This window comes from Aphis gossypii, chromosome 2, assembly GCF_020184175.1.
Source record: "Aphis gossypii isolate Hap1 chromosome 2, ASM2018417v2, whole genome shotgun sequence".
NCBI lineage: Eukaryota > Metazoa > Arthropoda > Insecta > Hemiptera > Aphididae > Aphis > Aphis gossypii.
Window position 1 is genome coordinate 25,841,086 of NC_065531.1, and position 27,315 is coordinate 25,868,400.

Sequence of the window (27,315 nt, forward strand, 5' to 3'; positions counted from 1 at the left end):
ACTGAAACTATAAAAACAGCGTGTTATTGTAAGAAAACATCATGACATACAAGTTTTCTGATATTTCCAATTAAAAATAATTATTCCAGATAATATCAGCATTCAGCATTAATCCCAGAAAACACGTTTACGCAATTTAAGTATAATAGCTTAATGTATTATACCTAATATTATATATTTTCTTTATAATATATTACTTATACAAAAAAATCACAGGATGCTGAACTGTCAGGCACGACAGGAGAATAACATTATTTTGAACGAAAAATACAAAACAAACTTATTTAAAACCAAAGTAAATTAATAAATTATACGTAACCTATAGTTTAAATATTTTATATAATATAACATTAATAGTCGGTCAAACAGCTTGGTGGATTCATAGTACCATTCATTTCGTATAAACTAGCTATTGCAATAAAAATCAAATACCACAACATAAGGACAGCTCCAAATTTTCTATCTAACTTCCAACCATTCATGTGCGTTGCCACTAACAAAAATACTACGGTCGATAGAAGTGTTAACGTGCAATAAGTTAAACCTGTAACAATAATAACAAAATTACGTTATTTATATGAAGCCATGAAGTTCTACGTATATATTCATATTTTTTACATTGAAGCATCACTTATTAATTATGGAACAAGTTGCGACTAAAATAATATTTTTTTTATTAATTTATAAAATTAATCGTATAAATAAATGATAGAAAACGAATATAATTAAGTTAAAACTTATTGCTAAATGTTCTAATTTTGTAATTTTACTTGAAAGTTAATTTAATGTCAATAATATTAATTAAATTTGACTTACCTTTACTATACACTTTTACAGTACTCCCTGGATTAAATATAGCAGTTTGCAAAAACCACGGAAGTCCTAAGCATACTAATATGTCAAACACGTTACTTCCGATTGCGTTAGATACAGCCATGTCACCGTAACCTAAAATTAGATTTCGCAATATGATTATGAAGCATGATTTACAATGTATATTATAAAGAATATAGAACAATTTGTATTTTAATTATTTTACATGTATACGAGTATGCTTTTAGTGGCTGTAAATACCCAAATTTTTCATATTATGTTTGGACCAATTATATGAACAAAAATATAGTAGGTATATTTTCAGTAGTTGGATTTTTAATTTAGTAAACTAGTTTTAATGTGTAAGTCTCTTTTATACTTAAACTTCATTCTGTATAATTATATAAAATGTATTAAAATATAAGTATATTTTGAAAAAATTAAATTATTAATGCATAAATACACATATATTTTATATTATCAGTAATATATTGTAAAAAGTAAAAATTAAAAATCTGTTTTTCATTTTAAACATATAAGAAACAAACTGTCGAATTAAAAACTGTATTCAAAATTAATATTAGAAAACGGCATGTTTCTCTTTCTATTTTGGAATTATTTATAGCCATTGATATAGTTTTAGCTGTGGATATTTTGACTTGTGTATAGCGTGTGCGTTTTTTTCAAGTCTTGGTTATATATAAAATTCGCATCTCGGGTGATATAATTATTATTACATGGCAAAACTAAGATCATATAAGATCAAATATTAAAATGTGAATAACAACAATATCTAATTTAAATATTATTAGTATATAAAAAAAAATTGTATTATATTTTTATAGCATTTTAACCCCTTACCTTCTTTAACTACTGAAAGACTTGATAGAGCATCTGGTACACTAACTCCAGCTGCAACAAACGTTAGACCCATGACTGTGTCCGGTATCCCAAGTGTATTACCTGTGAGTTAAATTAAATTAAATATAATAATGTATATATGAAATTTATAAAAATAATATATTTATAAACTTTCCAATAAAATAATTTATAGTACAATTTTTTTTCTCAATCATTATAAGTACCAAGTATTTTCAGTAGAACTTACCGATAACTGTAATCATCCAAACCATTATATAAGAATACACTGAAATCCATAGCATAGATATGACGAACGTTAATCCGTACCAGTTTTTAAAAATTTCTTTCCGACAGTCCGGCATTGTATAATAACAACTAAAATAAATTGGATACATAACGGCCCATTGAATAACATGTAAAATGTTTCCATTTTCCGGCTTAAGCAAAGGATTTACCTATAATTTATATAAAGAAACAATAAAAAAATGTTGTACAATTTTATATTATTTATTAGATATATTATTAATATTCAATTCATTCAACTTTCAAAATTCATGTATTTATGTATACAGGACACAAGTGTACCATTTAAAATGTATATATAGATTGCGTTATAGAAAATTGTATTAAATGATTTTGTCTTCTGCATAATTAAATGTAATACTAATTATCAGTATACTAAGGGATCAACAAATTTTGTAAAATAAACATAATTTAAATGAATAATACATTTATTTAATACCCAACCCATGTTATATTAAATATACTATGTGTATCTGTATAATACGTATGTTAGCTGTCAGCATTCACCAACTACGGACATACACTGTAACATATAAATAGGTATACGCATTATAATACATACCTCATCGGCTTCATGATACACCTTAGGTATATAATAGTCTGGATTTTGTTGTATTTGTTGATTTTGTTGTTGTTGGTTTTGTTCTTGTTGGTCTATTCCTGTTGATCCAGTAGTGTCATAACCCGTTGGACTTTTAGTACCGGTCAATTGAATTTGTTCTTGGCCTTCTTTGATATCTGATGTCTGTTGATCCGCAAATAATTCATTTATCTGTTATATAAAATGTGAATTATATAGTTGTAATTCAGTATGGTAAATAATAGTCATAATAGTAAATAAGCATTCAATAACTTGTCCGTGATTTCTTGGTGGAAATGGTAGGTTCCAAGTATTGGCCCATGCCTCCAAATACAAGTTGTAATACAGCGCTACACAATATATGACATACGCCAGAAGCAACATAGAACTCTCAACCCTATAACGTTCAATAAATTTAAATTTTAAATATTATGAATGGTTTGTTTTAATTAAATATAATTTAAGTAGGTATAGGCTTATAACTATAAATACCATGAAATAGTTTCGTTATAAATAGCTAGCAGCATTATGAGTATGCTTATGGTGTAGAAAAACGAATCTCTGCAAAGTGGCCACCAGTTGAGGTAAGTCACAGTTGTGGATGCTAAGCCACAAATAGCTATGACAAACATGATATTGAAAACGGCTGATCCGATGACTCCACTCACGCCTATATCGTCTTTGGCTAGAAATACGCCAATGACAACGGTGGCCAATTCAGGCGCGGAGCTACCAGCCGCCATAAATGTTGCACCCGCAACATCAGGGCTTACTTTAAGTTCTAAAAAAAAAATAATTGAAATTTGAAAATTATAAGTCTTATCAATTTAAAATGTATACATTAAAATTTAAATTGCCTTTTAAGTTTAATCATATTTTGTTTTAGTAACTGAATATTTAAAAAAATATACAATACCTACATCGTAATAATACACACAAAATATTTAAATTTTTTCTTTATTTAATCTTATTAGAAGTTGATTCATAATTATGCAGCAAAACTTTTAAATACTAGATACTTTCAGTCACTGAAATTTTAATCTTTGTAGAGAGGTGTCAGATGCTAGAGGTTTTACTGTTTAGATAAAGCGCACTGGTTAAGTTAAGATGGTTAGGTGTAGGTAAGGTATAACGTTAGGTTAGATATAATTATATTTACCTTCACAAATTCTATCCAATGACTTTACAAAATAGTGATCACATACGATTGCTAATCCTAAGAAGCTATAGATACATATAATTATATGGATTAATATTCCTCCTCGTCGTCGCACTGAAGGTCTCATGAAAGGTCTGGGGAACTGTTTTATTGCTGGTGGTGTGCATTTCTCAGCAGATTCGTCGCTTATAATTGATGATGTGTTTGCTGTACTTAGACCCTGAAAAATACAATTTTAATTTTATACAAAACAGATAAGGAAAGTTAATATAATATAAAAATAAAATTATTATTTTACGATTTATTCCTGTAAACATTAATAAATTAATAATGGTCTTCATTAATACATTTTTTTTTTTTTGAGAAAAATGCATATAAGAATCTTGTCAATGTTTAAAATATTGTGTGTATTTTATATTTTTACAAAAGAAAATGTCAATAAAAGTTAATTATTTTAAAATTAATTATCAGTTAAAAGAATCACCTTCAATCCTGTTCAAACTATATTAATACTCTGTTAATTATTATAAATACCTATGTATTTAACATTTTAACGTAATAATTATGATATAATTTTTAATTGATCGACATTTTTCAAACTTATGTGTGGGTAAACTAAAAATAAGATTTTAAGTGTTATTATTTTAGTTTATTTATCAATCAATAAAAATGAATAAGGATGTAACAACAAAAAAAAAAAAAAAAAAAATTAAAATAAGGAGAGGATTTAAATTTAAAAAAAAACAGAAAACCCCAAGTATATAGGTAATGCAAAATTTTTATATGATCATGTTTTAGTTCTATACGGATAAGCAATTTTTTATATTCTATTAAAATCAAAAAAATGAATAGATGACTAAAATAATAATTGTTATTTAAACATTTATTTGCTAAAATTGAATTATTTTAATGCGTTAATATAAAAATTACTCTGTTTATGTGTATATTTATATTGTTTATCTATTGTTCTATAGTAAATATAAAAATATTAATTGAAGTAGGTTGAATGTTTTGATTATATAATATTGTAATTTGTATTTAAATGCGAAATAATATATTTCTCAAATTGTACTATAAAATGTATTGCCTACTAATTGTTAGTTTCTCAATACTTAAATATTATTGTTTTTAACGTATTTTTTTCTGTAAAGGATATTATGAGTTTCAGTTGGAAACAGTTTTTAATGGTATTCAAGCATGTAAACACCGATATTGGTATTTTGCTGTAATTAAAAAAGTAATTAGAGCGACAAACAGTCATCAATTATAACTGATGGTATTATTAGTATTTGAGTATTTCTAATTTATTTATCTATGGAACCGTTTTAAAATATATTTATTGTATTTAATTTTAATGTCTGTCATCTATACTCAATTATTGCAATGTAATATTAAGCAGAATGATGTAAATAAAAAAAAATGTATATTGATGTCCAGTAATGCGATTTAACTAGGTAGATACCTATATGGCTATTAAAGCATAAAATTGTGTTATAATTTAGTACGAATTACTTGCACGCATTTAATTTATCTTTAAATTATTTAATTATATAAAATTAAAGGTCGAATAGGTTAAAAATGATACATTTTTAACTGTATAATATTTTAGTGATAATAGATACCGAAGTGCTCTCCGTAGTTTGATTATCTTTTTGAAGTGAAGACTGTGTTGAAAAAATTATTTGACCGTCACCAGACGCATAAATATCATCCGTGGTCGCCGGGGCTGCGGATGAAAATTGGTTGACATTGGACGGCAATGGAATAACTGTCGTGCTTGTCCCATTGCTCTGAGTGCAATCTATGATCGCGGTAAGCCCGGCGTAAAGCAATAGAAAGCCACCCCATATCAATATTGAACATGATCTACTTGGCCTCTTCTGTCCAACCATATGACAGACACGCAATTCGTTCTAGAACAAAATATGTATAAAACGTTATGAAAAAGAAGATTTTTTTAAACATAATACCTATTATAATTATGATATCTAACTGTATAAATATAGATTACAAAAGAATAATTAAAAATTAATAACTTTCGATTTTTGTTAACTTATTTTACCCACTCTGAACTCTTATATTGATTAATATATATAGGAGGTTAGGAGGTATATCTATAAAATTATGAACATAAGTTAAAATCGTTAAAAATGTAAAATGTTGCAACTTATGCCACGCCCATTCTTAACAAAATCAATTTAGTTATAATTATAAAAATAATCATTTTAGTGTAGTGACGGCATTAAAGATGTTTACTATCTGTGCCAAAAGTTAAGCACGTCAATTTTTTTTCGATCATCAGGCCAATTTTTATTTATCATGATAAATACATACTTATTCTGTATTACGTTAGGTGTCGCACGCTCTTGTACTCGAAAAGTTAGATTTTTAAATATTTTAATTAATTAAAATTATTAATATTTAATAACTTCTTTACCTTTTGATAAGTATATATAAAAATATATTAAGTTTTGCATTTAACCAATACAATTTATTTTGTATTTTATAACCATAAAATTGCATTAATAATACTCATACACGTTAATATTATTTTATTTATTTAAAAATAATGATAATCATACCAATTATAGAATCTTACATTGAACATTAATGTTATTAAATAATTAATCTAATAATGTTATATAAGTTTAAGATTAAATTTGATTAGAACATATTATCATAGATATACTGTATAGTACGATTTTCTAATTTATACCTACTTATTATTTTATCAAACTTATTTAATGCTTATCCTTTAAGTTTATTTTGTTAGTTTTATATTTCTCCTTATTCTCTATAGTATTCATGAGAACCTAAGATAAGATTTTATTCTTTTGAGTGATGACAAAAAATCTTTCATTATTCTCAGTAGTCAATACTCTGGAAGAGTGTTAATTGGTTGAAGTACCTATATCTTGAGTGTTTTTTTAAAATGTGTCTGGAAGTTTGAGAGTACCTATCTATCAATAATTTAATTCAAACTCGGGTGTAAACAAATTGTTTGTTTAAGCATAATGATTTTTTTAAAAAAAAAAAAATCAGAATGACATTTTTAACATACTTATAAATTCAAAAATATTTGTAGTGATAAAGAAAATTCTTAAGAATAAACATTCTGCATTTAAATAGTTGGAATTCTTATAACTCAAATATCTGAAAAAATGTTTTCGGCTAGTTTTTTGTGGAGGAAACTAAATAACAACATTATATGAGTATTATTACTATTATACTTATACGTATATAATTTTATTATATCAATGAATTATGTTCCTGGAATGTTGGAAATAGCTTTTTTCATGCATGTAAGAATATGCATGAAAAAAGCATATTTATATAGGAATATGTTATTGTCAATTTTGAAAATTCCACAATGTGTGTAACTTATTTATTTTTTAAATTAATTTATTATTAATTAGGCGTTGTCAATAATATCGGCAGCCACAAGTTAATATGCATAAATGGTGTTACTTGTAAGTTAATTCTTTGTCATTTATCAGTATTTTCTAAACTGGTTAACGATTAATACTCATGAAACTTTATACTAAATTTTGGCTAAAATACAACTTTTTTGAAGGGAGTGAGGTTCAGAATATGTGTGAATGTATATATAAAAAAATGGGTTTTGCATTTAGAATAATAGCATGCAAATATTGTAAATACATTATAATTATGGGCTAACAGTTTTAGCCCATACAATTTTTTTTATTTTATTTATATTTAATTTTTCAATCTTAACCTACCCAGTAAAACACTGTGAAATGTGTATGTGTATGACGTGTGCAATACTGTATATTATAAGTATAATATTTATTAAATATTGGTATTCAAATATTTAATAAGTTCTGAACAAATTTTTTAATAAGTATTCAACAAATATTTTGTTAAATATTGTTATTTATAAAATATTTATTAATTTAAAAGAAAATAATAATTTAATACTAAGTTACAATATTTATACAATTTTGATTTATATTTATATTATTATTAATGAATTTTTATTTTTTGTTTTTTAGAAAATAAATGTTTCTGGTTCAACAATTATTTATATGACTTATAATACATATATATTTTAATTTATATACAAAATGAAAAACAAATGATTATTAAATATTGTTCTTATAATATTTTATCAAATAAATATTTTAAATACATTTGTTTGCTGTGTGGATAAAAACTGATAAAGGACTTAATGAAAACGTTTTGTACTGTGTGTTTTCGTTTTACATTATATTTATCATTTTATGATTATACTTAGGTATATAGATTGAACTAATGGCATGACAACGTGTGTTAGAATACATTAGAAATAACACCCGGTGACGTATAATAATTAAATTATGTTTAAAAAACAGAAGATGTATAAATTTAATTATATAATATTATATCGTATGAATTATATTCAAGTATGAAGTATTAATACACTTAAACTATAATATTATGTAAATTAAGTTGAAGAAAAAAACTTAATTAAGCTCAGAGACTGACGCATACTCCTATATTATTAATAAATCCACTGTTGTACCTATTTATTTATAATATAAATTTAATTTTGATATGCATGTAGAATGTAGATAGAAAGATTAAAGTAATTTTACGACTTGATTGTTCGTGTGATTTCAAATAATTTAGAAATAAAATCTCGGATTCTCGTGAATGGGTTAACCGTAAACAGAATAATGCCGTCAATGGCATGTTTGGAATTTTACAAGTAAGAAGAATGTCCGTTTTCAGAGAAAACATAAAAGAAAATGTGATAGGGTGAGGAAAATAATCCTAATAGTATTTTGCATACCCATGACATTTATTAATACAAAAGGAATGTAATGGGCTTGTAAAATTCCAATTCGTTTATGGAGAAATAAACAAATTAAATATTATTCTAGTCCGGATCGTGATAGTGATAAATTAAATTGATACCATATACATTCTAATGGTAAGTTTTAGTTCATTTAATTCTACGAAGTATTTTTAAATTCGTTTTTCGTGACGATAAAAGCATTATTTTAAATAAGGAGATAATAATATAATTTAAATTTTTTTAATTGATTTAAATTGTGTGGTTTATTTGTTCGAAAAACAATAAAAAAAGAAAGAAAGGGTGACATATAATTTAATCGTGTGTCAACTAACAGACATTTCCGTTGGTTCGGACCATTAAGTTGGCCACATCGAGTTACTCTATATTTTATAAGTAAAATTGGCGACTTTATTACAACGGCCGAGTCCCATACGCCCCCCGAAACTTTTTATCGATTCTAACTGTTCCTACTCTACCGTCGTTCCACTCATATTCCCCGCACTGACTATATATATAATATATATATATATATTATACTACATACACCGCTGACCCATCTTTAGTGTTTAACAATGTCAACAACCTAACCATTATTGTAGTATATCGACAATTACATCTATGATAACAATAATAATTTAATATATAGTGTATATTATTTGAATGTAATAATTTTGTAAAAAAAAGTTTTTGTATTTAACAGAAAAAAAAAATAAAATAACGACTAACATGCGCGATGTATTTTAGTGTCGGTCGATTACCCCTATAATATTACAATATAATAATATATACATTATTCATGCGCGGATATCATGACGTGTTTTTATCATTATTATTTTTTTAACCTAACGTCCCGCATTGTTTTTCCTCAAACGATTACGTTGTGTCATATGATAATATAATATATATTATGTTTATCTTTTTATTCGGTCGATGGAACTATATATGCGCGTTTGTACACATTATCGAATTTCACCGGAAAACCCCGTCCGCATCATGAGGGTAAAGGCGAATCGACGTATTTCAAACGATTTGCTAAAACACTCGTTCGCCCACACTACTGCAGGCGTAAACCGACCGAAATAGTTAATTTCGCGGGCAGATCGATGACAGATAGGATACCTATATACGACCGTAGTCGGGACGACGTTTTTTGCACTTTAGAAACCCTAACGGGCGTTATGACATTATATATAGCGACCGCGTATAATCTCCTTTGTGTTGTTAATGAGACAGCAAGTGCCATGCCGCAGCTGTGCAGTGCGCGCTACTCGTCGTGAGACGGGTAAAGTACGGCGGAGGTTTCGCGTCTCCCACTCGATGACGTTCTACCGCGGCGGCATCCAATCCGCGCGAATAACAATAATAATAATTGTGTGTGTGTGTGTGTGTGTGTGTGTGTGTGAAGGAGAGGAAAAGGCACCTGTCAGCAAAATTCGCAGACCGCTCGAAAACCCAATTACACGTCTTTATGAAGACGTCGACAGTGCTGCGCCTGACGTTTATCGGGAATAAAGCTGCAAGCTCGACGACGTCCTCCGCGCCAGCGTGTCTCGGACGTGTCGTTTGATCGAGGAGGAAATACTTATTATAAATACCCGACAACAACAACAACAATAATAATAATAATAATAATAATATTATATTGGCGGACGCGCGGAAAAATCATTTTATTTTTACCCCCCCACCGTCGTTCCAACGTTTTATAAACGACCGTAGGTGTAATATAAAAACCGTCGATCATCATATAATACGATTATGATTTTGTTTTCCTTTTTACCTTTTGACTTTAGTCCGAGCGATTCGCGTGCGACGGCAACGACGTGAGCAGTTTGTCGGTGGTTGCTGCTGTATGGCTGCTGCTGCTGCTGCAGTGACCGCTGTGCGTTTCCCGTAAAACGAAAGTCGATAAACGATTTCGACGGCTTTTTTTTCGCTCGTACGCCGATATAAATGAGAAATAAAAAATAAAAACAGACAGTGCGTATGGCGGCAGTAGCGCTTGACGTGCACTTTTGACGCGGAGGGGTGAGTGACTATTATATACGCTTACACTGCGGGAAATATAGCTCGGCGTTACGCGCGAGTGTGCGTGCGCTCGTTTTGTCCGCGACTGTCTGTGTGCGTGCGTATATCGTTTGTGTATACATAAGGCGGCTAAGGCGCAAGCTCGGCAGCGAATCCGCAAAAGTCGAGTGGCGTTTCTATATGTAACAACACGGGCAAACGTATCGATATTTCGATGGCGCCGCCGCCACCGCCGCTACGCGCGTTCGGCGAGGCCCGTCATATTATTACTATTATTATTGTTGTTATCATCGTCGTTTTTGCAAACGGGTCCACGACGGTGGCGGTGGCCGTTTCATCTTCGCACGGTGACTATATATTACCTGGCATAGTCCTGCACCCCGGTCGTCCAAAGACTACGGGTCACCCATCTTGCGAACGGAACGTGCGTCTTATCGTCTGCAGGTCCGGTGTACATATATAGTGCACCACGCCATAAACAGTATACGTCTTATAGAGTATATAAATAAACGATAATATTATTTTATAGATAATATTCCTGTATAGAGAGCTTTCCTTAAAATCTAATGCAGCCCCGCTTGCCCCCACGGAGCTCGCTCTTAGTACGCGAGCCTATACTATCCACAGGGCAGTAAGTCTGCAGTAGGTCATTAGGCCAGTACCTACGCCCTAGTGGTCCTGTAAGTATATTTATATACAATAGACTTTTAAACATCATGAATCCATAAGAGCGCGTGCGCGCGTGGGGTATGGATGTGTGTGGGTGTGTGTACATTTAGTAACAACACCCTATGTAAATATGTCGAATACATGACGGACATATCTTGAGTACGTCAGGAGCAGTCTAAAAATACTACTTTAATTGATAATATACGATTAGTATTCTCCTGCAAAGGAAATTGTGTTAAAATGACAACTGAATGTATTTCAACTGTGCAATTTATTATTCTTGGTTATACCATTACTTTATTGAAAATTAAAATTATATATGTTTTGTGATCATAAAATGTTAAACAAACCATTTGCATAACAACCCTATGCATGTTAATGGTACATTGCCCAAAAATTGAATACCTAGGTACCTAATCAAACGAATCAAATTCTAAATAATGAGTTGTCTTTTAGTCTATTTTGACTCGCGCACGTGAGATCGTTTGGCTAGTTAGTCTATAGTAGATATTCTAATTTATAATTAAAGTATCTTTAATGATTTTATGTAATAAATAGTATTACAGTGTGTACATTTAAAATATTTTATTAATATCGAATTTATAGTTATAAAGTTTATTAAAACAACATTTAATAAATGTTGTTGTTATTTGACATTCGTCGTAAGGAGTCAAAATATTTGCACCCAAGTTAGGTAGGCACCAAGTACGTGTATTTTCGATGTTATTTTAAGATGAACAAATATCTTTTTGGAATAGAAAACCTATTTTAAAAAGGTCAAAGGTACATATATCACACATAATCACCCCTTCTATAAATACAACCTTGGTATATTATAAATAAATATAATATTTTATGATCTGTTCGATGTTCGCTTTAACTATATACATATCTACGCGTAGCTAAAATACAAATACATATAATGGTACTGAGAATGTTAACTCCCAGAAAAATACCATGTACCAATACAACAATATTAAACTATAAACTACAAATAATATTTATAAATATTGAATATTATATTTTTGAAGAAATACGTATATTTTATATATGCGATAATTATGTTTATGAACAATAAATTAATACCTACCTACTTGGTAATAATGTACTATTATGAATTATAATAATAACCACAGCATTAAATTTTTTATTTAATAATAATAATTTAATTTAGGCATTTAGTGTTTGCAAATGACTGACTATATATTATGAATTTTAATTTGAACAATTCGTAGGTAATATAATCAGTATTGTAATTCGTGACTGTGAGTGAAAAGCGCTTAATAGAAACAAGACCTATGTTAATTATCACTGTTAAAGCTCATAAGATGTATAATTAAATATTTAAACGAACTTAGACAACTTTCAAAACCATATAATTGCTCATAATTAGTGAACAGAATTTAATGCATTAAAAACCTTAAAAATTAGGTTAATTAGGTTTCGAGCAAAACAAGAAATAACGTTTTACCCACAAGTATATAATTCTCAGCTCTTTATATTAAAGTAAACAAATCAATTTGAAATTTAAAAACTATTAGGTACCTATTTCAAAATAATAGTTTATAATAATAAAAATAAAACAATTTTAAATAATTATTATTTATAGTTTAATTTTCCTTGCTTTTGTGTCAGCAAATTTTTCAATAATTTCTTCACAGAATCATATTCTAATTTACTATCAATTTCTGTTTCTATTGGAAGTATGACAATGCTTGATAATTTCTCCTGAACCATTGTAGATCTTAAGTAATTTTTTATCAAATTAATCTTCTTGAATCTCCTTTGACATGAAACTGTTATGAGTTGTGACGGGCATTATCAGAAAAATCTTTATAAAAATGTTAATACTTGAATACGATCCTTTAATTGCGAATCCTTTGTAATAAATCCAAAAATTTTACTGATTCAATACTTAGCAAAATTGATAAAGCTGATTGTTTCAAATCTTTAATTTTTTCAATTATTTCCACAATATTTATATTTTCATTATATTTTAATCCTAAATCAGCATAGCTGCTTTTTGCAAATCGTGTGAATTCATATTAGTTAAAGAAATTCAAAATCGTTTAATATTTCTATAATTTTTTTTATATCGCCATGTCATCTGAGTAAGAATGTATACCTATTGAGTCTATTATAATAATTCGAAAAGTTTGTTTTGCAGAAATATTTCCTTATCACATCATCATTGTCTTCATATAAAGTTCTACCCTTTTATTTTTTTTGTTCTTGATTTTTTTAAAGTTATTGATATTTGTAACTCTTCTGCAAATTTTGCAGCATTAGTAAAATTGTTTTCCATAGTTGTGTCACAAATTTCTTGTCAAGAATTTTGAAACCCAAATAACAAATTGGAAGCGTTTTCAACTATAATTTTTTTTTTTTAAAGCTTGATTTAAATTTATTATTACAAATATAATATAACGTTTACAGATCGGTGCGTAGTAATGAAAAATATTTAAATATTTTATACTGTCAATATAGACAATAAAATAGTAATATACAATAATTATTACTTTTTCTTAAGTTAATCATTTAATGTTTTTATGCCTCCAGTATCAGGCAGTCAAAGCAAGTGCCTTGTTCATCTCGCCCTAGTTACGGTTTGGATAGTGAAAAATGTCTGATACAAAAGAACGTAAATATAATAGCGATTGTTGACTATTCAACGATAAATGGTATATAACTTTTTTTTTTTTTTGATTGAATATAATGAAAAAGCTGTTTGTCTTGTGTTAAGAAAAGGTTCATAACATTGTTTCTTTAAAATGCTCTTGAAGTTATTCAATTAAAAATAAATTTATTTTACTTTGATGAATTTCAAAAATTGAAACAACATAATATATTACAATTTTATTGATCCCTTTCGGCTTTCAAACAAAGATTTTCCAATTTTTCTATATTATATTATAATGGTGATTATAGGTACATGCATATTATCATATGATGCAACTGTTTTAGTTCAACATATTATGTACGTGAACATATATTTTCTTGAATGAACTTAAACAAATTTAATAATAGACTGTGATTGAGTGATGAATGATGATCAATTTTTTTAACACAAAACGGGCCATGAGATACTTCTAAGGCTTTGGCGGATCACAGATCGAGCATAGTTGATCAAAAGTAAATAATAACACATTGTTATTTTAGTCTTTAGATACTTATATACCTATTTACCGTTATACAAATTAATATCATAATTATTTTTTCGATTGTAGAGTTAATGGTGAAATTGGGGGTGAAAGTCTGATGATATTTGGTGCATTTTATATTTATATTTTATGATTTTCGGGATTACGGCACTCCAGTTAATTTCGTTTATTAGTTATTTGTAATTACTATGCGTGAACTACAACTTTCTTCTTAATAAACTTTAAGCTTAGAGTAGTCTTAAACAAATTATGTATTACACTTTGTAATCGGCATAATATTATCTACCTAACTCTCAATTTATCTGATAATTATTTATTATAAATTATAATTTATACCTATTATTGTATAGTATAATAATTTTTTTAACATAGATACATTATTATAATTTTTTTTTGTTTCAAAAATTGACAATATTTATATAATATGTTTATTACACACATTTGAGATCGATACTTGATTGATCAGCGTTTTCGACAGAAATCTACGTAGGTAGGTACTATTAGTTATCACTACTATTTATTTTATTTGATACCCACGTACCCCATTTACGTTTTTTTATTAAATATATCTATTCAAAATCAATTTTAATGGTGAGATAATAATTAATAGATAAGTTCTTCGTTCATTGACACTATTTGAAATAAACTCTTTAAAGAAGTCTACTGTCTAGTAACCTGTTATATAATATTATTTATTAATATGTTGAGACAGTAACAGTAGTTAGTAACAACGATTGTAACACATTTTTTATTCATTTTACATTCGACCACACCATACCTACAATCTTCATATTTGGTTTAAAAATCTATGTTGACTAAATATTTTTGACTTATAATAAATTATAACTATAGTTTATAATATTTATATGGTCGGAGCATTTAACGACAGAGCATTTTATTAGCGTAGAATAGATTAATTTATTCATTATTATTATTATAGTATGGTGTGATATGGAAGCTTACAGACTAGATAGATACAGTAAGGGATATAATTCACAAATAATATTAAATATTAAAATTAAAATTAAAATTACTAATAAGGGTAACTTGTCTATCTTTTCATTAGTTAAGTAAGGTGTTTACAATTGGACGTCAAGTGTCCTTCTTCAATTGATTACGTTGTAGGTCGCTTCGTAGAGTTTTTCCATTGTCTTGTTAAAAGCACATAGAGAGCAGTAATTTATTATGTGAAAAATGGACTTTGATGAGTTTTTAATTTAAAGATTTATTTATTTTTTTTTTAAATATATTTTAAATTTTTAAAACGTTTATACATTGTACATACATACCATATTTCTACTTATTACCTAATTAAATAATAACAATGGTAAAAAATTTATAAAATTTATATAATTAGATACCTAAATAAACGTTTGATGTACTTTAAATTTTAATACCTATCCATATTTGGTAGCTGTATTTTGAGCCTCTTTATATGTTTTCTTAGTAGGTAACTGAGGTGCTCAATAAAACTTTAAATATTATTAAAGCCATCTCAACTTCACAATAATCGTCTAGATACACATTCTTAGGTATGCACATTGCACATGATACATAAGACTTCTTCATTTCCAAGCTTTGTCAAAAATTTAAAAGCACTCATATTAAGTTCATGAAAGGAATAGCATTTTTTAGTTTTTGTATACACTCTTTTTCAGATGATAATAATTGGTTAAAGCCTATATTCACGAATTTAAATAAATCACATACTTCGATATTTGTTGGTGTTATCATGTTGAACTTACTTTTATCAGCTATTGCATAATATGTGAAATTAGGGTGTTGTGGAATATGTAGAAGGTGTACCATACAATAAGTATTTTTAATGATAAAATTAACATAAAAAAATGCAAGTAACTAATTAAATAAACTAAATAATTCTCAACTTTCGTAAGCCAAGATTACTAAATGCATTTGTGATCCACCCAATAAAAACTTTCCTCCGAGTTATTTAGGATTTATATTGATTTATATTTAACTTTTATTAAAAACAGTCTAGTAAGTTGTTGAGTCTACATAGGACAAACAAACAAAGTTTAATTTATAAATTTATACACGACTATTAAATATAGCTATGAAATAAATCAAATCTGTATTAAATACAGATTGGCGTTAAATTCCGAATGGAGCGATAAAAGTAGTAACTGCAGGTTTCACAATGATATGCGAGTATTTTTGTTGTTGTGTGTCATCACTTTTTGCAGGAAAAGTAACAACTAACAAACAAATAAAAAAGCATTCATAAATATTTAGGTAATATAAATATAGCTAGTTATAAATATATTATGAATATTATAATATTATTAAATATAGGTAGTTTATCGTTTACAATATCTGTTAACATATACCTACTGCATTGTATAATTGTATTTAACTTAAGCATGTCAATTAAAATTTTCACAATTAGGTATTTTGATACATAATTTCAACTTATTAACACCTATGGTTGATTTGAATATAATCTTGTTAGTATAAAACTTTTATATCTTTAAAATAAAATAAAATATAATTATCTTAGCAATTAGTTCATTTTAACTTGATATAATACCTATTGAATTATTGAAATGTTCATTTTGAATGCATTTGAGTTAAAATTAATAACGCGCTGTCGTTATAATACGTATGTAGTATACTAATACTACTACCACTAAATATTTCGAATGGATAATCTTAGATTGAAATTGGGCTTTTGAGAAGCGAAAGGGAATACTTATCGAAACACATATTAGAGTATATTTCAAAGTTGTAACCAATTTGATACGTGTATTGCGCATGTGCAATATAATTTACTTTTTTTTAAATATATAGAAACGACAATGCTTTTGACACAATTCCGTTTTGATTACCTATTCTTTTTTTTTTTTTTAGTTATTTGTATTATTTGTAACCTAACCGGCCGGTTGATTTTGTACCAGAGATAATACGAATGTCGAATATATCTGCGATTTTAGAACTCTATTTGGCATTTCTTCATATATGTATGAAAACCCAATAGGTATTTCAATTCAAATATCTTCATCATCGAGCTAAAATCATGGCTTTAGTGACAACTTTTGTAGTGTGAACAAATTGTATACTTACTGACATATTTATAATAAAATATAATAGGTATAGATACCTACTACCTACATTAAAATTTACATAGGTATATATTTGTTACATATTTAAAATCTGTTTCAAAACATATTTCTAATTTGTATTCTTTTGTTTAGATTACTATGCATTGTAACTGTATTGTATGGTGAATAAGTAGGTTAATTATAACTATATAATTAGTTTTACCCTATGAAGAATGTTTACGAATGTATACAATAGTACAATATACATACATAGCGCCCGATAGGTATAGCAAATTTAAAATTTGGTATATTATTTAAGGTAGTGGACAATGCTGCAGATTTATGGATATAATCTCATTAACTCACACATAATAGATAAAAGACAATTTCGATTTTTATCATATAAATAAAATATGTAAGATATATGATAATGTATTTATAAATTATAATAATAGAGAATGTTATATAATACAAAAATGATAATGCGTACCTATAATAACAAAATTAGCAAGCTACAATTTTTCCTCGTCTACAATCCACATGAACCGGTCATGGGATCACTAATACAAGTAGGTATAATGGCCGTTCCTTTGGCTTGTTTCAAATTTACCGACAACCAAGGGCGCCCGTAGAAATTTTCACCGTGGGGGGGGAGGCAAGGTGTATATTAAGGTTGATACCTATAAAATGCTAGGTTAGGTTAGGTAAAATACTATACAAACATTGTCAACAAAAGCGGGGGGGCCATGGCCCCTCCCAGGTACCCCCCTGCGGGCGACCATGCCTAAAACCTTCGGGAACGGCACCAGTGATTAATAATTGTACAAGTACCTATGCCGATCCGACGGCAGGGCAAGCACCAAATATTAGCCAAGTACACCAGTCGTGGGAATGCGACTTTAGAGCCACGATTATAAAAAAGTATTATATAACTAGATATTAACTATTATAATCGACGTGCTTAGAGCTGATACTCTGTTAAATTAATCATTAGCGTTTCCCAACTTTTTTTCTATGCAGCACACTTGTCACTGACTTATATATGTATATATATTTTTTTTATAGTAGGTTTTCATCATATTAATTATTAATACCATAGTAGTTGTATATCAGTATATGTATTACTAGCAAACAGTTTAAAATGGTGAATTTATTTAGGATAGAAAAAAAATATTATTTTTTTCTTTAACCAATTATCAAAATTTTACGTAAATGTTTATTAATAATCCTGAAATTTCGCGGCTCACCTATAATGCTATAATAGAGGTCTCACGGCACACCGGATAATGGGAAACCCTGAATTAATGCCTAGTACACTGAGATAGATAAGATATCTTATCTATCTCAGTGGCCTAGTATTATATTTGTTATCATCTGCTATTTCTTAATTTCTTCCATGAGTCTTATCTATAGTTTTAAAACACGTTATCATATATTATAATCATCAATTATCATTAAGTAAATAATCGTATAAATTCTTAACACTTTAATATAATAACACGTGCGTTTAAACCACAAAATAAATATTTATTAATGTTTATTTTATTTTGTTTTTGAACTTTAAATTAAACAAGGAACATATTAGTTTATTGCTCTCGTATTTATTATTATTTTAAAATGAAAGTTAAAAAGAATAAAGAAAAAGAACTTAATCCATTTGAATTACACATAAATAACAAGAAATTCACCATATTAGGTCGTAAATCCAAAAATGAAGTGGGCAAACCTGGTATTGCTCGATCGAAGTCTATCCAAAAGGTATATGAGTGTTTTTGTGTCAAAATCTATTTAGACTAAATTTATGTATTAATTTCAGAGAAAAAAATCTTTATTGCTTGAGTACAAACTTAAAGACAAATCGAATAAATTCGTGGATCGTCGAATTGGTGAAAAAAATCGAGCAATGACAGCTGATGATCGTGTTATTGCCCGATTTACTGCAAGCAGAGTTAAAGCTCAAAAAGTATTTATTATTATTATTTTAACAATTACTATTTATTATACATAATTATATTTATTTTAAAAGAAAATGAAGTATAACCTGGGCGAAGAAGAAGATCTTACTCATCATGGTCAATCATTATCTACTATTGAAAAATTTGAAAAACCTATGAGTGATGATGATTCTGATTCAGATGATGATCGAAATGGTGGAAAGTTAGGAGGTTTGAAGTTCATTTCTTTGTTTTTAACTGTTTTTATTGTATTTTATTTTACAAATAGTGTCTAATTTAATTTAGCTGAGTTTGTTGAGAAAGCTCATTTTGGTGGAGGCGTTTTAAGTCGAGCTGGTGATGGTGAAACTAGTCATCGTGATTTAATTGATAAATTGATAGCCGAATCTAAATTGAGAAAATATGAAAAAAAACAACTTAAACAAGAAACAAATGAATTAACTGAACAGTTAGATAAAGATTGGAAGGAACTCATGCCTGTTGTACCTACAAAGAATCGTGGAGAAACAGATACTGAAGATGAACCTCCTACTAAAAAGAAAGTTGATAAAAATTCATATGATATTTTAATGAGATCATTAAAATTTGATCGTAGAGGAATGGTAAAACTATTTAATTTTTTTTTTATTTAGTCTTAAATAATTATATTTAAAATTTTGTATATTTATTTATTTGGTAGGCTAGTGATAAATTAAAATCTGAAGAAGAAATTGCTAAAGAAGAAAAGGAACGACTAGAGAAATTAGAATCTGAAAGATTAAAAAGAATGAAAGGAATTGAAGATGATGGTATTGTTAAACACCGAAGTGCTGACGATTTGGATGATGGGTATGTATTGTGTATTGCATAGCACTTTAAAGTTTAAAAATTATAACTACATTGTAAAATAACTTAATGTTTAGTTTTGATTTTGGCGACGATGAAATACAGCCTTTAGCCTACAACTCTGAAGGAAAACCACTGAACTCTGATTTAATTTCTGTAAATGAAGAACAAAATGGTAATATATACTCAAATTTCGTTAATAAATATTATATTATATAATACTTCTGTGTTACCTATAATAACTAATTATTATTGCTGACTAATTTTTATTCCATTAAATATTTTAATACCTAGTTTATTATGATATTCTAGATTTGAATGATGATTGTTCTGAAAATGGAGATGATGATAATGACGATGATGATGATAATGATGATGATAATGACGACGATGATGATGATGATGACGATGATGAGAAAAATTTAAATAATGATATGAGTGATCTTAAAGAGGATGATGAGAGTTCTAATGACGAAGAAACAAATATATGCATTAAAAATGGAGATAAAAATAAATCAGCTGAATTATTTGCTAAAAAATTGAAAGAAAAAAAAGTATTAATGGATGAAGCAAGAAAACAATTACCTTATACTTTTACAGGTAATGATTATAAATTATAAAAAAGTATTTAGAATGATATCCTAAATGATATTTATATTTTTACATTTTTAATTAAATTGTTCCCAATTAAAATTTCAATATTCTCTATGTTTTGTTAATAAACTGTTAAAAGTATAAAGAATACTTAAATAAATAAAACTACCAGATTAAATCTATTTTCAAATTCCAGTTGCTGAATCATATGAAGGATTCCAAGAAATATTGGAAGATAGATCTATTACAGAGCAAATAGTAATTATTGAGCGAATGATTAAAGTAAATCATCCAAGCTTAGGTAATGATAACAGATCAAATTTACAACGCCTGTATCCTTATCTTTTGCAACATTTAAATGATAATTCATGTTCTATAGTGAGTTTTATACTTAACAACTAAAAAATTGTACATTTTTATATTAAGTTTATATTGTTTATGTGATTTTTAGGATGGTTGGAAGATACTCAACTCATTAGCTCCACATTTGTATGACCTAACACAGTTTTTTCCAGAACATGCAGCTAAATGTTTTATTGAAGTATTGAAAGAAAAACATACAGATTTTATTGATTCATCACTGAAGCAGATAACTTCAGATATGGTAATTTGAAAATAATTTAAATATTGTGAAACAAAAATTATATTATTATTTTTTGTTATAGTTAATTTTTTTTAAATTGGTTCCTTTATTGTTCCCATCATCTGACTATTACCATCCAGTTTGTACATATGCTGTAATGATAGCAAGTGAAATTTTATCACAAACTAAAATTAAAAAACGTTCAGACATAGCATCATGTTTATTGTTGACAACAATTTTATTAGAAGTAAGTGTGATTCATAAAAAAATTAAATCAAATAATAAAGTTACTTTTAATAGTTAATTGCAATTCACTAAGTTTTAATGTTATGCATTATGTTTAGTATGTTCAGTTGTCTAAAAGATACATACCAGAAGTAGTAAATATCTTACGAGGCATGTTGTTAATGACCACTACTGACAACAATGCCGTTAGTTATGTACAACAATTCAAGCCTAATATGAAATTACTAATAATAGAAAATAATGCAACTCAAATTGAATGGTCAAAAAAAATGAGCATAAATGAAATATTCAATGAAGAAAACATAGATGATGCATTTAAATTGACTTCATTATATATTATATTAGATTTAATATTTAGGTTTAGAAAATTATGTGAAGATATACCTAGTGTCAATGAAATTTGGACACCTCATTTGTCAATTATAACTACATTAAAGGTAATTTAAAATTTGTTATTTTCATTATTTCTAATTTTGTTTTTAATTTAATAGTTAGTTATTATATATTCTTAATATACATTGACAATTAATTATTTATGTATAACTAAAAAAAAGTTTTAATTGAGACGTGAGTGTTAATAATTAATTTAATATGTAATACATTACAAAAGGATAATTAATAATATTAGATGAAGTGTAGCAAGGAGTAAAAAAACAAGATAAAAGGTTAAATTACTGTATCTTAATGAAAGACAATAAAAAATCATGACTATTATCACTATTAATTTCATTGATATGTAATATGCAGAAGAGAAATAATTTAAGGCAAATCAAGATAGGAGGGATAAATAAAAAACGAGACAATGACTGTGAAAGATATAATGATAGGTCTTTTATTTAAATTATATGTATAATTAAGTTATTTAATATTTTTTTTTCAATAAAATACATCCCTACAGATTAATGATTAATAATTTTATTTTAGTTTATGAACTACTATGTGTTTTAATTGTAATTTATAAAGCATTTTTCAAAAATTAAGATATTAACATTTTATTAAATGACCCCAAACAAGTATAATATTTTTTAAATAAATGTAGAAATTATTCAAAAACTATCTTATATATGCTTATATTTTACTTAATCTATTCATTAAAATTTTTATTTTTAAGTTTATATTTGTATTGTTTCTGTAATTATTTTACTTATATTTATCATTTATGTATTTTTTTAGATCAATTCAGACGAAATGAATGCACAAATTGATAAAACAAAGCTGCAGTTACAGATGGTTGAAAAAAAATTAGAAAAACTACAGACATTATCTAATAGACCGAAAGCACTTCGCTTGTATGAACCTAGAATTCAAAAAGTGTATGTTCTGATTATTATAATATAATAATAATTTAAGTAAAACATAATATTTATATTCTTTTTTAACAGATATGATGGCCGAACATTCAAAACTGAGTCTAAAGAAAAAGCAGAGAGATCAAAACTTTTGCATCGATATAAACGTGAAATGAAATCTGCTGTTCGTGAAATTAGAAAAGATAACAGTTTCTTATCTAAACTTAAGTACCACGAACAAGCTAAAAGGTAGAAAAATATTTTTATATTTTATCATTATTATTCATTTTATTCTATTCTCTATTAATATTGTTATTTATTTTTAGTGATGCGGAGAGGCGTAATAAAGTTAAGCAAATTTACAGTTGGGGTGCAAATCAAGCTCACGAAATTAACAAACTTGCTAAAAAGAATAAAAAATAGGAATTTTATTATTCATTACATAAAATTGTTTTGTGAATAACAAATTAATTATTAAATGGTTTGAATCCATTTTTTTTTTAGTAGATTGTGTTTTTATTAAATAAGATAATTATATTCTTGTATTGAATATTTATAGACACAATAATTTTAATTATAACTAGTGTCAAGTATTTTTAAGGTTTGAATAGAACCCATAAGAGTAATATTTTAGTAATTTATATTTTGCATCATGATTTCGTTAGTAGTACTAATTCAAAATTTGTTGATTTGGTTACTAAGTGTTTTATAAGTAAAAAAAAAAGTTTATTGGATCACATTTTATCCTTTTATTTGGAAAGAGGAATATAACCTGAAAAGTGTCTAGGTATCTAAGTACAAACCAAATTTAAACATTAGTTGTATCTGAAGACTAAACATCTGATCAATACTACAGGACTGTTGAATATTAAAAGAACAATAATTATACGTACAGAGTGAGATGTCATTAACTTATCAATTTCCATAACTTATAGAAATTATTAATCAAAAGTCTAGGATTCGGATTTTTTGACATTAATTTATTATTTCTAATAAGTATTTATGGGGTTAAGAAATATTAAATGGTTTACAGAGCAAAGAATTCATAGAAAAATATTTTATTTTGCATATTATACATAAATGTATATTTCAAGCATGACGATATACCTATTTAAAAAAAATTGTACATTCAATCATATTTTGTATACAAGCTTATTAAATCAATTATTTTACTTCTATTTCACTGTACAAACTAGATCATGATTTATGAATTCATGACATATTGTTGGAAAATAAATTATACTCCAGGTATTTTTAGAAAATTTGTGTTTAAATTATACCTCATTTGTCACAAAGCGATCATCGAATGATGAGCAAATCCGAACTACTATATTTAGTTTTTTTTTTTTAATTATATTTTGTAAACATTGATCAATTAATTAGCAGCCATCTATAGAATAACTAGATATCGTTTCATTATATGTGTTCTGTACATATGTTGTTATGTATGATTTTTTTTTATTAATTTTTCAAGTAGATATATTGTACATTTATAAATTTAAAGATAAAATAGATCATATCATTTTTATCTAAGTTGGTTTTCTAACGTTTGGTCAATTACGTATATATTAAATATTTATATAAAAAAAAAATGGTTAGCACAATAAATTTTCAAATACAACAATACGTTGATACCGTTTAACATAGGTAGTATTTTGTACTTAAAATTGTAGAACAAATGAAAACCAAAAACAATTATTTGTATTGGATGCAAAACTCAAATTTTATAGTTCAAGAATTTTTTGCAGTACATTTATGTAAAAATATTATTACATACCTAATATTATAAAAAAAATAAGAGCATACTATAATATATAAAGCGCATAATAGCTTAAGGTTTTTTTTTTATGCATAAATGCATACTAATTACTTTTAAGTGCATTTAAATCTAAATGCTTGATTTAATGACTTAGACAACATTATAGTATTAGTACCTATTTTAATAAGCGTAAAATTTATAATATCTAAGGCAATCAAAATGTAAATAAAATAATAATGTTTAATATATTTTAAAAACTATAGGTGCTACAACAAATTTAAATACCTACTTACTGTAAATATACAATCAGAAATTAATCACATTTTTAAAGTTTACATTATATTACAATCATAAAATTTAAAATAATTATGAATGCTGTTATTCACTTATACTATATACTATATACTTATCTTTGATTCCATAGTTTTTTAATTTAGGTACTTACAATGATGATATACCTACCTATCTATCCATAAAAATAGTACCTATGAGTATTATTATTATCAGGGTTTGGAACTGAAATTAATAATATTGGCATTTGAATGAAAGTTTTTGAAAACATCAGAACTAAAACCCTTATTGTAAGATAGGTACCTATATTTTATATTTTTACTATAATACCTATAGCAATTCTAAATTTTTATTATTTTATGACGGAAATGAAAATAGAATTACAGCATATTAAGGTGTATGTTCAATTGAATTTAGTAGGTAATATTGTTTTTCAAAAAAAAAAAAAAAACTGCCATTAGGTAGTCCTAAGCAATAAGCATTGAAAACTGAGAAGGAAAGCTTAAATAATATATCTAAATCTATAATATTACGGTGTATATACTTAATTATATATCTATTATATAATATTTATGTACATACCTGTTTTTGTTACTCAAGTTTGATTGAAATAAATAAACCGCAAATGGCACGAAAAACAGGAGTCCGGGAATTAGGCTACAATGAACCTTTTTTCAACAAAATATATGGTAATTAGATCAATAGATCACAATTAAAAAACAGCGTAATACGATTATCAAAAGCGAACTTCAGTAACTAATTAGAAAGAATTAAAAGAAGAAATAGGTAACCAGATTTTAATTCGTGAAATTTGTACTGTATTATACTTGAAAATAAATTCATAATCATTTTACTATTTTATGTACCTACTACCTAGGTAGATACCTACCCGAATTAAATTGCATATTTATAAAAAAAAAAAAAATAATTATAAAGGTATAAATATTAATAAATTTAATAAACCACATACTTTTGTGTTCAACATTTTGGCCCAATAACCGGGTAATAAAAAGTATACAAATATTATATACGGAACAGGTAGATAAACTGTGGTCCAATTATACCGACCGCCCCGAAAATGTGTCGACCGCAAATGTCCTACAATCTTGATGGGGTTAATAATTTTTTTAAGAATTTATAAGTAAGTATTAATTCAATTTTATTAAACTTCTTCTCTTATAATAATAAATAATAATAAACAACTGCTATGTGCACAACCTGTCTAGGTTGCCTAACCTACCTATAACAATACATTGGTACCTAATAATAATAACTATAACACTTTTTATAGAAAAAAAATCTCAATTTATTATTGAATATTGCTGGCATAAATTTAAGTATCTCGAAGTTTACCTAAAAAAAAAAATGCGATTAATTATTTGATTATTATGTGATTTTACAATATAAGAACTTATTTTTAATAATACTGGAAGAATAATGCTAACTTGGATTGTGGCACTGTAGTCAACGAGTCAACTTACACACCTATATTTACTTGAGAAAAGTACGTGCTTAATTGGTCAGCGTTTAACTCATTCAATATACGAATGTCTAGTAGTAGATTGGATGCAATTAGTGACAGCTTTTAGATTCATAAATTAATTGTATTTGTTTTGGTATGGTAGGTATTGGGAAAAACGTGGTCTATGCAACAACATTCAACTTATTTTAAATGTGAAGCTTCAGAAAGATTGGGTACAAGTACAAAAAGAACAGTTCTTAACTTCACAGACAAATATAAATAAACACTTAAAATATATTTATAAGAAAAATTCATTGGTAAGTTGTTACTCATTAATTACTTGTATTAATAGCACTATATATTTAAATAATTATTGTACATAATATATAGGTATCATTTAATATTTTAAATGTTTAGTGTTTGAAAACTATTTTTTGCTCTGATTTGTCGAAAAACCTTAAAACCATAATATTCAGATTCATGTCTGATGGTTTAGACTTAAAACCAGGGGTGGTTCTGGCCATTCTGTGGATATAATTTTTTAGTGAGATAGCTGGATAGTGGATAGTTATCTAAAATTAATCTGCGTTCTCTCTAAAACTATCCCATCCCCCAAAAAATAGGTAATAATTTTTAATACATTTTAATTCTTAATTACTTATGCTATATTACGAGTTTATACTTAAAATCGTATAGATATAAATTTAAATATAAACAATTTAAACCTTTTGAATAGTAATATCAATAAAAGTATTAATACCTATATTATCATAAAATATACTTAGTTATGTACTGATGTGCTGATGTACGTTGACAGACCGTCACTAATTAGAATCGTTTTTCGTATTGGTACAATGATAAATCATTGAATTTAAATTTAAAA

General features: G+C 26.8%; 2 protein-coding genes across 3 annotated transcripts; one reads left to right on the plus strand and one right to left on the minus strand.

Annotated features, from left to right (window-relative positions):
- Positions 1 to 25,573, minus strand: LOC114128659 (probable sodium/potassium/calcium exchanger CG1090). Of its 2 annotated transcripts, none has more exons than XM_027993230.2 (10): positions 25,553 to 25,573; positions 5,339 to 5,629; positions 3,717 to 3,936; positions 3,050 to 3,338; positions 2,831 to 2,954; positions 2,540 to 2,749; positions 1,922 to 2,129; positions 1,675 to 1,776; positions 817 to 948; positions 1 to 544 (listed from the first exon to the last, which is right to left on the minus strand). In XM_027993230.2, the coding sequence occupies exons 2-10, from the start codon at positions 5,606 to 5,608 to the stop codon at positions 351 to 353; spliced, it is 1,749 nt and encodes a 582-aa protein (XP_027849031.2). In that variant the 5' UTR covers positions 5,609 to 5,629; positions 25,553 to 25,573; the 3' UTR covers positions 1 to 350. The 2 variants fall into 2 exon arrangements, with proteins under 2 accessions (XP_027849031.2, XP_027849030.2); XM_027993229.2 differs by lacking the exon at positions 25,553 to 25,573 and adding an exon at positions 10,292 to 10,607.
- Positions 18,918 to 23,423, plus strand: LOC114128658 (nucleolar protein 14). Its single transcript, XM_027993227.2, has 14 exons — positions 18,918 to 19,186; positions 19,245 to 19,391; positions 19,455 to 19,593; positions 19,669 to 19,985; positions 20,063 to 20,211; positions 20,286 to 20,383; positions 20,521 to 20,808; positions 20,999 to 21,180; positions 21,254 to 21,406; positions 21,468 to 21,632; positions 21,730 to 22,068; positions 22,805 to 22,944; positions 23,014 to 23,169; positions 23,247 to 23,423. Exons 1-14 carry the CDS (start codon positions 19,046 to 19,048, stop codon positions 23,341 to 23,343), a joined length of 2,511 nt encoding a protein of 836 aa, XP_027849028.2. The 5' UTR covers positions 18,918 to 19,045; the 3' UTR covers positions 23,344 to 23,423.
- Positions 25,574 to 27,315: the final 1,742 nt, after the last annotated feature.

Coding starts and splice junctions, on each gene's coding strand:
- LOC114128659 (XM_027993230.2), bottom strand. CDS start 5,608: ATGGTTGGACAGAAGAGGCCAAGTAGATCATGTTCAATATTGATATGG. Junction 2,750..2,830: donor CACCAAGAAATCACGGACAA/GTTATTGAATGC, acceptor TTTATATAACAG/ATAAATGAATTATTTGCGGA. Junction 545..816: donor TGTAAAAGTGTATAGTAAAG/GTAAGTCAAATT, acceptor TTATTGTTACAG/GTTTAACTTATTGCACGTTA.
- LOC114128658 (XM_027993227.2), top strand. CDS start 19,046: ATGAAAGTTAAAAAGAATAAAGAAAAAGAACTTAATCCATTTGAATTA. Junction 19,187..19,244: donor GATCGAAGTCTATCCAAAAG/GTATATGAGTGT, acceptor TATTAATTTCAG/AGAAAAAAATCTTTATTGCT. Junction 22,069..22,804: donor CAATTATAACTACATTAAAG/GTAATTTAAAAT, acceptor GTATTTTTTTAG/ATCAATTCAGACGAAATGAA.